The sequence below is a fragment of the Drosophila grimshawi genome, unplaced genomic scaffold (assembly GCF_018153295.1).
Source record: "Drosophila grimshawi isolate 15287-2541.00 unplaced genomic scaffold, ASM1815329v1 contig_1377, whole genome shotgun sequence".
Classification (NCBI taxonomy): Eukaryota; Metazoa; Arthropoda; class Insecta; order Diptera; family Drosophilidae; genus Drosophila; species Drosophila grimshawi.
The window spans coordinates 8211709-8224033 of NW_025062900.1; the positions used below are offsets into that span (position 1 = coordinate 8211709).

Consider the following 12325-nt stretch of genomic DNA (forward strand, 5'->3'; position numbering starts at 1 on the left):
ACTGAGATACAAATTGGGATTTGTTATTCATTCAATTTTTAATCCTTTAATTCAACTAAGAATCTGTAATGCAAACTTTGAAACCTTATTTAATCAATCAACTCGAAATTTGTAATTTGTTAACAGAGCATTGAAAATTCGTTGATTGCAGCCTTCCACTTCAGCAATTTTTGGCGGTTTTTTGCTGTTGGACTTGCAGCCAGCCTGTTCTGCTTTGGCTGGTGCCACGTCGCGAATACGTTATGCTTTTTACACAATTGTTATGTTAGTTGTTATTGTTGTTGCTGCTGGAGTGGAGGCTGTAGCTGTTCTGCGGGTCTCAAAGCCAAAGTTTTTAGAGCATTGCCTGCCTTGCAGAAATGTGTTTGCTTTTTTTTTCTTTTTGTTTTTTTTTTTTGTTCTTTGTACACAGGTGTATAATATATTGTATGTTCTATTGGTTGGGGGATTGCGATGGCACCAGGAAATGCTAAAAATGCACTCAGGTATTGAAATCTTTCTTTGTCTCTCTCTCTCTCTCTCTCTCTGTCTATTGCTGTGTCTGTGTGTGTGTGTGAGTACACAATAAGGTTGTTGTTATAGCTTGTTTATTTATGCAACTGTGCCAGAGGATTCGGATTCGGTTTCGGTCTTGGGCAGGTTGAAACACGATAAGAGCATGCTTTATGTAATGCTCGTATCAGCATCGAATATATGAAATTGAAAGCGAAAATACAATGTGATGAGCAGCAACAACTGAGGAATTGATAGAGACAATTGTGTCAAGAATAGGGAGAATCGTTTGAGATGAATGTGGGTAACTGCAGCTACATACATACATGTGTCAAAAACACCATATAGAAGGCAATAACTTTCCGAGCAATCGATTTAAGCTTATTTTCTTAAAACAAGAAAGGTGTCAAGTATGAAGATGGTTTACATGTTGTGATTATGGTATATAAAGACAAATCATGTTTGGAAAATATATACCAATGAAAGTAATAATCTTGGAGAAAGTTGTTTCGCCATCTTTAGATTTTCAAAATGTGGCATTGAAGTGATCTCTGTAAAGCGAATTAGGTTTTATTTAATTTTCTACATGATTCTCATTATATTTCTTCAAATTTGGTTAGTTCCTCTCTCTATTATTATAGGCATTTTAGGAACTCTTTTATATTGCTGAAGTAGATTGCTCAGTAGAGTTTTTCTCTTTCACTGTTCATATGTAATCCACTTACAACTAATTTATTTATCTACTTTACATCTATTGTTTAGTGCTGCTGCTCTTCGCCGCACACACAAATACACACACTTACACTTGAGTGAACTTTCACTATCTTTTCCACACTCGCAGAATTAACATTCGCATTCGCCATTCACATTCACACTCGCAGACCGTCGCACTCACATCCATCGTCTTAACCAGCCAGACACTTGACTCGAGTGTTTGCTCACTTTGCGGGCCACAACCTCTTAACCACGCCCGCACACACTCCTCTCGGCCACTCGTCTCATCACACCTTCTGCCTATGGCTATTCCTTCTGCACTGTGTCGTCCTGCTTTCTCTCTATCCATCTCTCGTTCTCTTTTTCTACATTGCCTATGCCTAGTAACAATTTTGCCCAGCTCTTGTTTTTCGTGTATTCTCTTGTTTGTTTTTTTTTTTTCGTCCTAAGTCTGCTTGGCATATGTTGCCCCCGCCCTTATGCTTTTTGTTATATTTTTTTGCTGTGTTGATTTTTCTGATCCCCTTTTTTCTTAAGCTGCGCTACACTCATTGTTTGGCGCCTTTCACTCACTCACTTTATTTGCGCTCATGCATCATAAGGGTTTAATGGACTTGCTGTGGTCTCAAGGAGATCTCCTCTGTGAGTGTGCATCATCTCTCAGCAAGCGCCTCGCCCAAATTTCACACGCCCATATTTTGGTGCTCTATTTCACACATACACACATTGATTATCATAATACGCACATTGCCAGCGCCCTCCAAAACTCTCTCTCTCTCTCTCTCTACCTCTGGTGTCTCTGGTGTTTATGACTTTATTTTCGGCCACCTAGCAGTTAATACATTTTTATAGACTTGCCAAACTACTTGTTTCCCTTCCTTTGAAACGCCGGCCCCATTTCCCTTACCCACTCCAAAATACGCACACAAGCACTTTACAGGTCTGTCATTCTATTAGCTTTTCGCGTGCTTTGTCATTGCCGTTAATAGACTTACTTTTTCGGTGTGCTCCTTTTTCTACGTTTCTTTGTGCCTTAGCTTCAGCTATTTTCTTATTTTTGTTGTTGTTGTTTTGGCGCCATTAAGGCGTCGCCACTGTTGTTGTTGTTGTTGTTGGTGGTGGTGTAATTGCTCAGCTGCGTGTGATGCTCAGGTGCGAGTGGAGGCTATAAAAAAATAAACAGCGTGGCGTATACGTAATACATAAATCAAATTGACACGGCGACTATTCTAAAGTCTGCGGAAGCGGTAAGCGAGGGCTGTTCTTTAGATTTGGGTGATGATAAAATGGAGAATTAGTTAACAACCTTTGGAGACATATGGGAAGAAAGGAAGAGTTAAGAGAACTTAAGGTTTATCAACATTTTCTTCGAGGAATATCTTGTAAGTGTTTACAACACGGACATAGTGCTGTACATAGTATATAGTAGAGTAATAATATGGAAGATAACGCATTAAATGCAAATGTGTTGATAATCTGATATTGCCATGGTTAACTATGTGGTTCTCTTGATGCGTAATTTGGCAAATTAAAATCGAGGCTTCAACTCAAATCGTTGTGGATTTGAATTTAGGCGACAGCAACTAGCAAATTATTGAAGCCTAGTCAACAGCCAAGAGAAATAAATGTTTTTCAAATTGTTGTTTTTCCACTCCATTTTCTGCGCAATTTGCTTGTTTCAAAATTTTCGGCTTTTAAATTGCATTTGCAGCGGACACTTTAAGGTTAGGGGCGAAGCTTTGCCTGCTTTAACAGCAGCCGAGTGCAACCAGTATTTCCTCCACATACCCCCGAAAACTGCCGATTCCCAAAAACAGATTTATAGTTTGGATGCAGAGCGAGTAGATGGCATAGTTTGTGGCTGTCTTTAGCACACATCAAAAGCATTATTAACAGGACTACAAGCATATAGACAAACACATGGGGCGCTGTATAACAGAAGAGATGCCTTCGAGCAGGCTCAGTAAAACCAAAACATGTGTCCTTATAGGATGACAGCGTGTGAGTGTGCTCATGTGTGTGTGTGTTCATGTGTGTATTTATGAGCTGTGCCATACACAGGGCCGCATGAACTGCTTTTGGCGTGCATTAAGTGGCCTTAGCCTGCCACACAAGGACATGCTTTTTGTGGCCTTTAAAATATTTTTGTTATCTGTGCTCTTCCTCTCCCCAACTGTCCCCCCATTCCTTTACCAACTCTCTGCAGCTTGCTGCTTTATATTTAAGGTGTCTGCATAGAGCATAAAATTTATATTAGTCTGGCTGGCCTGCAAAAAATAATATTAAAAGCAATTGCTGAAAAGACTTGAGAGCAAATGAGAAAATTCTTAAATTTAGTTTCACGTTCATTTTTTTATATATTTTTTTATTGTCTCTACTAAATTCTCTGAATGCTGTCTCAGAGTCTAAGCGGCTTATAAATAAGGAGAATATGAAAGCAACATTTGAAAAACATTATGTGAGCAAGCAGCTTAGACATAAGTTGGAATTTCATTTTTAAGAAATTCACAAGAACTTAAGCAAATAACGAATAAATTTTGCTATTGAACGTAATTAACATAATAGGACATTACAATATTGTTTAAAAATTTCCAATGATATATTTTTTTAAATATTTGTTTTCTTTATAATTTTATTATTTTTATTATTTTATTTATACGAATCATCTATATAACCTTGAAAGGTTAGGTTGGAATCAATTGGAATTTATATTTTAGATGCACAAATATTGAAGAGACATATACCCCTGCAGGTACTACCCCTTCTACCCCTATTTGAAATCCTTATAGAACTAAAATCAGATGGCCTAGAATGTAGTTCAGTCACACATGCATACGCATATTTATGTATATTAAGACCACGAGTAAAAAGTATGCAAATCGAAATTCGCTCAATTAGAGCAACGTCTGAGAAAACGCGGTAAACACTTTTTCTTAGTCAGCCTGGTAAGATACCTTGGCCAACTTCCAGTTGCCAAATCAAGTTGTAGTTTTTGTTGTTGTTGTTGTTGTTGAGCAGATACTTGAAGCTGTCACAGGTGCTCGTTAGTTGTGCTTCGGCACTTTCTCGACCTGATCCTCGAGTGTCGAAGTTCCCGGTCACATCCTCAACGCCTGCTTTGTCGGCGACTTTTGCAAAGTTCGCAACATCGATAAGTTTTGTGAGTCAAACAAGTTTCACAGGCTGCGGGCGAAAGGGGTGGGGGATAGTCGAACAGTGGGTTTGCATTCAAATTAAATCGCATTTTGATGAATATTGATTGATTGCTTTTGCCTTGAGGCAAATTAAAAGCAATTGCCGCATTGGCAAATCGAAAAACTTTAGCCCAAAACTTTGGCCTTGCAACTGAGATAGTTGATTTTCAGTTGAATACTGTGAGAATTTGTGGAGTTAATAGTACAAATTTTTAAATCAGCTGTTGTTTTTAGTGTTCCATTTAGTAAGATCTAATATAGACAATTTTTTATTACATAAATAATAATGAAAACTTTACATTAGTTACGGCTTTTAGGTATGATTCAGAATTAGTTTGAATATGAGATAATTTTTTTTATATTTTTATATTTCATTTATATTTTGAGTCATTTAATAATAAAATTTATAACTACTTAAACCAAATGAAAGCAATTATTTAAGAATATTTTGGACGTCTCTTAACTAAATGAATTCCTGATTTTCAAAGTAAGATATCAGAAAACTTTTTGTACTCTAAGACAAAACAACCAAGTTGCTGTTCTCTATAGAATTTGCAGCAACCTATACAATAATTCAGTATTAAGTTCCAGACAATTCGCTCGAGGACATTACGCAATGCAATGGAGTGTCAGGGGTGCCAAAAAACTGAGCTGGGGGCAGGATTGCAATGTAAGCTGCAAACGGAAATGAGTAAACAAGCGTCAAATAGTAAAAACACAACAGAAACAACGGCAATAGTGTGGGACTTACAATGGTATCCAGGACTCGGAACGGTCCACGGCCCGTGCAGTCCTTGCTAAAATATAAATAAATGAAACATTAAGCAAAACTACGAGCGGAGCAACACAGCGACGACAACAATGGACTGAGCCTTGTGGAGTGAACAAATGGTTGCGGTATTGGAGAGTGGCGCGTGCATAAGGACCCAGACTCGAGGATACGCCGAGTCGTGAACGCGCGGACTTGTGGACGCGCGGACGGACGGATGCGGACGTCAGTGCAAAGATGGCGAAAAATGAGCGAAGACAACAACCGGATATCCGGCAACTTTATAAGCAGGCAGCTGCAATTGCAACTGCCACAAAGGACAACCAGACGCCGCCGATGCCAACGACGACAACGCAGTTTATTTTAACTTTTGATTTCCGCTTTTGTGGTATGCTGAATGTATTTCCACCCACACCACCTTTCTCCTTTGCCACTACTACTACTGCTACTGTGTACCCTGGTCAGCGCAAAAGTTGAGAGCCAGTCTCCTCGAGCACAGTTTCAAGATGACGCCCAGGCGATGGCATTAAAAATGAATTAAACTCACGGTGCTCGTGCTCCTCCATATCTGCCGGCAGTTGCAGTGTCCTCTCCAAGGAGCTGAACTGCGATATTCAACAAGAATTTCAAGTAAGAACGAAATTTAATTTACATCGCCCCAAAGAGAACATATCCGAAGTTTTTAAGATATGTATACTCACAGATACATATCTTAACATATATACACATATGTAAATATACATATATAAACTTGCATTTATATGAATTTATATAAATCTTTGTAGTTTTTAATTGCAAAGAATAATAAGTTAATGGCTTAAGATTTTCTCCTCTCTTATACTTTATGATGGATAAATTTGTTGGATATTTTTGTAAATTGAATATTTCCATATTTAGGTAAATCTGTATTTATAATCGCTAAAGTAAAAATGTATATGTTCTCATATTTTAAAAATAATTCTGGCAAAGCACATACAAAAATTGGTATACAGAATACGTACAAATTTGGATTCGAATCCAATTACCTTGACTTAAAAGTCTTTGAATGTACATAAAACAGAGTAAATACTGTTAACAGTTGAGCACAACAAGCCACACACAACAAAAATACTCTCTGTCGCAAAATGTGGAACGTACGTGCCCCGTTTAACTCGGATTATTCGACTATGAGTCAACAATTAGATGAGGCTAGCGAGGAGTGCTCACCTGCCTTAGATCAACATTTAATGCGGTAAGTTCAATAGCATTTGCAACTCATGTAAAGTATTTAATGAATTAATACCGCCGATCGAACCTTAGTACCCAGTTGCTGCTTCTCGATTACAAGCAGTTCAAGGCGGCACGCAGCATTCAAAGATTTTATCGGGGGTGGCAAGTGCGCCATTTAATAGAGAAGCAGCGCCATGCTGCGATTGTGATTCAAAGATCCTGGCGGAGTTTTACTGCCATGCGACATTTTGCACTCATGGCTCAGATACATACGCAGACCACCATTGTGGACATGTTCAATGATAGCTCTCTGAAGATTCAAAAATTATTTCGTGGCTGGTGGTCGCGTAAATACATCAATAACATGCTCTATTTAAAGAATATGCAATTTAATTGCCTCGAGAATGTATTAAACGATTGTGCACTTAAGCTACATTCCTTGCATCGGAGCGCATTACTGCCAGGATATTACGATTTTTGCGAAGATCAGTAAGTGTGCTATGAGTAATTTCTTATGACACTGCTTGAATTAAACCAATGCCTTTCGAATGATATTTAAGCGTATTGAAAAATACTCAAAATTCTTAATCTTGATTCATATCTTCACTTAGTCTTCGCACAAAAGTTGATGCCCTCGTTACGAGTCTGTCCTATCGATTATACAATCGATATATGGCCAACAAGTATGCGACGGCCAAAAGTTTCCAAGCACAAATGCGTCATCAGTTCTTAGATTCTGCTTATTGGACTTCTGTGCCATATCCGGGTTTCAGTCACACTTGGAATATTGAGACCAAAGTCTATGGACTTCGTGAATATGATGTCGCACGGGAATTTACGGCTGAGAGTGAGATTAATTATCGAAAGAAAAACCAACTAAAGTCCACGGAATCAAGTGAGTCATTCAAGTGCTTATTTATTTACACATAATAATCATACATTTTTACATCAACACATCAAGAGTTACGCATACGCAGTGTGCATTCTAATGAGAACAGCTTCTGTGCGGATCTGATCGCAAGAATGAAACTCTGGCATGTTTGTGAAGAGTGCAAACTATTACGATCAGAGGACTTGAAAAAGATTAATATTACAGAGATTCTCGATCATATTAAGAATCGTTTGGAAGAGCTTAATTGCAATTGTCAGCGTGATAAGCATTATAAGAATCCATTGCAATCCTGTAAATAGCTTATTGAAACACTCACAAAGTAAATGTTTGAATAACATACAAAAAGAATATTACGGAAACTTCGCATTCCGGCTTATAAATCATTTATTTTACAATTTTTATTCCCTTTTTTTGTACAAACATTATAGCCCTGCCTTAATTCTTATCAAGGATATATCAATATATTCGTATTAATAATCAATCAATAGATATGCTTGCTGAATTTTTCAAAATAGTAAAACTATAAAAAAAAAACTATTCCTCAAAAAAAAAAAAAAAAAACGATGTATTGGAAGCGACAATAGATGATTCATCATGGTGTCAGTAAAGAAACCAACAAATATTTTTTAGTTATTTGCTACTGCGAGTCTTAGTTTGGCTATTTAAATTTGATTGATATCCTAAAATATATATTCATTGTTTGAGAGTAGATGGTTGAGTGCATAATAAGAAAAACCAAATGTTCTTCTGGTGTTGTGGGTAATATAAGATCAAAAAATGAGAATTATGTGAGTAATTTAAGAATGCATTCAAGATTTTAGAATATTGTGTTGATATCAGAAGAACCTTGTATTATTATTAAATCCTATTAGTGATTGGTATTCTGTTCTAGTTATATAAACACAATGACTTCTGAGTTGCTCATTTTATTTCTAACTAAAGAAGCAAAATTATTCATTGGCTCATATGTTTGTTTTTAAAAGGAAAACTAACGACTACTTTAGATGGCAACTCATGCACACCGTCGGCACACACACACAGCATCACAGACCTTTATGTGTTCAATCAATATTGGCAACAAATTAAATTTAATGATGTTTGTTGCTTGCAGCCAAAGTCAAGTAAAAGGCAACAGAAGAGAGTAACGAGATTGGCAACTGTGGTAAATATTTGCCAACTGACGCTAATGAACTTGAGCATACAAATGGACAAAATACACACCAAAAAAATACAGCAACGTACTTGAGTTCTCTCGGCTTATATATATATAATGTTCTCAATAGTTGCCAAAACGAAACGAATATCAAGTTGTAGACGAAATCGCAGCAGCTTTGATTAAAGGGTTCTGCGCAAAAAACATTTGCTCACTTACAGATTTCCTCATGTTGTATTTTGGACGTTCGGCGACGTGTTTATACAACGAATTTTTCGCTATTGATTGTGTGTGTGAGAGAGTGTGTGTGTGAGTGTGTGTCTTTGTGTATTTACACATATGCTAGGACATTGTGGGGAAGCCACGTTTGGGTTTCCATTGTGGACACACAAAAGTCAGTCGCACTCCTTTGATTTACTTTTTTTTTTTGCTTTTTATTTCCACGACAGTGAGTTCTTTTCTTTAGACGCAAGACTTGTAATGCATTCACAAAATTTCTTATGAAATTATGTATTTATTTTGTTTATTTATAGAAGGTTATCATTTGAGCTTCATTGTAAATTTAGCTCGCAGCCCAAAAAAATTTAACTCTGCTCAATTATCCTAAATTTGTAACCTTCTCCTGCCTTTGTGCAATATCTTAGATCTTCAGATATGAAAATTAAATTATAAATTTGGTAAGTAACTGCAAGGGTATTTAAACTTCTTCTAACTGCATCGCAGATATTCAACTATTTTTGTGGATATTACTTGTAGTGATTCTGTTCAGTTGAGCTCTGAGTGGGCTACTTGTCACACTGTCACAGTTATCACTGAAAAGACTTTTCTTTTATTCTTAAAGTATGTGTATTTAAAATGATACATCAGACTTAGCACTCGAGACGCACATGTTATATAAATGGAGATTTCAAGACGTTCATTTGAGAGCTGCATTTTCAAGCAGAAAGAAAATGTTAAGCAAAATATGATGAAACCAAAAATATATAAAAGAAAAACCATTTTTCATTTCTATACGTATCCGGAATAAACGAAAATACAAATCTAAGCGCACATTTCCACACATTTCTGCAGAAATTTTTAAATATTCAGAGATACAATTATAATATTTGTTTCCGCAGACTTTCAAACAATTTAATATCTTAGAAAGAATAGCATTTTTTTTCAGACTTGCTTGGAGCATGACAAATGATATGGCATGTTGATTAAGCCAACTGGCATAGCAGCTTAACGGGGAGTAAGAGTAATCTTTGGGGTACCGAAGATAAATACCCTTATTGCAGACGAATATGGTGCTTTAGGACAGACAATATAATTTAAAGTCTTAGCTTTTGATCCCCAACAAGAATGGCATCTAAGATATCTAAATCTCTCTATTACATTACATTGACACACATAAACTATACTCTTTCCTTAGACACAGTTTTTAATGGGTACTCGGCATAAAAATGCCAGTCATTCAGTGTTTGTGTGTGTGTGTGTGTGTATTTGGTATAAAGTTGAAACAGAATTAACCCAAATATGCAAATGAATTTGCGAGCAAAACGTAGAGCAACAACAAAATGCTGCACATTAACTTCCGCAGCTCATTAAGTCGCTGTCAGACAAATGGAAAGAGGAATAGAGAAAGTGATGGGACTTGGGAGAGAAGGAGGCAAATACTTGTATATAAAAATATATGTGACGCCAACTGGACGACAGCACACAAATACATTTACACATGCAAAAACAAATCAGAGGCTGGCAGCAAAAAGTTCGCTGGCTCGCAAAACAACAGCAAACAACAACAAAAACAAATAAAACATTTGGCCCCCATGTAAATTATGAGGGCCACAGAGCCGACCCAAGCCGAGCACAAAGAAATACGTAAATTAGCAAAAATAAAAATATCAGCGCCAGAGGTCAAACTGGGTGAGGAGAAACCGTGGTTGCTGTCACCTACCACCTCCCATTTACCACCCTTAATATACAGGCTAAGCGAAAATGTCGACACATTAAATGAAAATAACCGATTTTTTTGTCCTTTTTTCTACTTTTTATTTATTTATTTTTATTTATTTTTTTTGTTTTTTGTCTTCACTAAAAACATTTGCTCATCCTTGGCCTCAAGTTTAATTAGGCCGTCTGCCTGTTGTGGCCTATATACAAGAAAATATTTAAGAGTGTTGGCCTCGCTCCCAGTTGAAGGTCAATTTTGTTTGCGGGCAGTGTTTCGGCCTGGGTGTGGCCAAACTAATTAGTGGCCGTTTTGTGGGCGCTGCTCTGTTTAATGAAATTTTAATAGGAGTTTAATTGAAATTCAGCACGAGCCTCAAATTGTTTGGATTGATGAGCGCACATTAAAAAATAAAAATAATAGGTAGAAAAGTGCGTGTAGAATTAAATTAACAACAAATTGAAATATGACTTCAGCCAATGCACGTTATATTTATTGTTATTTATTGTTTGCAAACAGTTATTTTAGCAATCGCTTAAATAACAACGTTCAACTGGCCTTCCATTTGTAAAATAATCCGTAATTTTTGCTGAATTTATGTGAGATTCCTTGCAACTATTATTAAATATATTATTTAAATATATTTATAAGTGGCTTATTATGGTATACATATTGAAGAACATTTCTTGTGGTAAAAATATGGTTATCATTTGAAATCAAACACATTTTCTGGTAGCCTTGGGCCACAGACTGTGTAACAAACAGAAACTTAATTAAAATGCTCAAAACTGTAGCTGTACATCAGGAAGTGGCCTAAACAGCAATTATATTTATCAGGGATTGTGATAGTAAAACTCTTTGCCAAATAATGCCTAAGGGAAAATATGAAATTGAATTTTATAGGAATTTCTTTGATGAAAATGGCTAGTAGTGTAAGATGAGACTTTAGGGAAAATTATTCAATTTGATTTTATAATATATTCATCTTACGAATGGCAAGCAAGCTTAAAACCCACTTGTATATTTCACATACCTGATTATTTATCAGTAATTTGTGTTTGTAAATTGTTTAAGCTCGAATCCATTAGCCAATTAATTGCAGCTTCTGACACTGGCACATTAGAAAATTGTTTCAAGCACGCAATCTTTTATTTCGGAGTTCCTGCTTGAAGTTCCTGTTACACGAGTTCGTTGCTGCTTCCCTATGACACACACATGCACACATACACACAAAGGCAGTAATAATTAAACACACGCGTCGCGTACTGGCAAACAAAAGGATACCAAAGAAACACTGACGAGCAACATCGAACGAAGCTACTGAAATTTATGAAAAATGCACTAGAAGCAGCAGCAGCAGCAACGGACTCCACATCACTCATACGCCGCCTGTGCTCGAGGTACGTTATATCGCACAATGGTTGTTGTTGCTGTTATTGTTGCTGTTCTTTCGCTTATTGTTATTGTTGTTATTTGTACGTAGCGGCGACAGCTTCGTGTGCTGCGTGCGTTGCCTTGCTCGCCTGGGGTAGATCCAGTTCGTAGCACGTTATCAATGGAACTGCTCAACTGCTGATTTTTCTCGTCATCGTCGCTAGCATCACCCCAGAAAGGAATTTTATATCGTCCTGTTCGTCGTCGCGTTATTCTCTCGGCCATTCGGCTCGGTTCGGTTCGCTTTCGTTTTGGGCGGGCGAGTCTACTTAACGAAAGGCAGCTCCTCGAGGAGCGTAAGCTATGAGCAATTGTTTTCGTACTGCAAGAGAGAGAGAGAGAGAGTGAGAATGATGAGCATGGGATATTTTAACATTAACATTAAATGTTAAAGTAACAGGTACATTTATGTTCGGAATCTAGTGTAGTAATTGTAAATGCATTATTATCAGATTGATTATAAATATATATATACGTTCATTTAAATGTATATCTCATATATATTATTAAGCATTTTAACAGAATTTTCTATGCA

The 12325-nt window shown here is 36.8% G+C and overlaps 2 protein-coding genes across 2 annotated transcripts in view; one reads left to right on the top strand and one right to left on the bottom strand.

Annotated features, from left to right (window-relative positions):
- LOC6561355 overlaps window positions 1-11878 on the bottom strand; it is a 63686-nt gene extending 51808 nt beyond the window's left edge. The window contains exon 1 of the mRNA XM_032736596.2: window positions 11390-11878. The gene's annotated coding sequence lies outside the window, so the exon portion shown is untranslated. The remainder of the gene's footprint in view (window positions 1-11389) is intronic.
- On the top strand, window positions 6245-7634 carry LOC116805331. Its single transcript, XM_032736597.2, has 4 exons — window positions 6245-6400; window positions 6469-6867; window positions 6990-7273; window positions 7340-7634. Exons 1-4 carry the CDS (start codon window positions 6294-6296, stop codon window positions 7567-7569), a joined length of 1020 nt encoding a protein of 339 aa, XP_032592488.1. The 5' UTR covers window positions 6245-6293; the 3' UTR covers window positions 7570-7634.
- Window positions 11879-12325: the final 447 nt, after the last annotated feature.

Bases quoted from the DNA above. Each gene is read 5' to 3' on its own strand.
- LOC116805331 (XM_032736597.2), top strand. From the start codon at position 6,294: ATGTGGAACGTACGTGCCCCGTTTAACTCGGATTATTCGACTATGAGT. The intron at 6,401-6,468 runs GTAAGTTCAATA...ATCGAACCTTAG, and splicing joins TTAGATCAACATTTAATGCG to TACCCAGTTGCTGCTTCTCG. The intron at 6,868-6,989 runs GTAAGTGTGCTA...ATCTTCACTTAG, and splicing joins TACGATTTTTGCGAAGATCA to TCTTCGCACAAAAGTTGATG.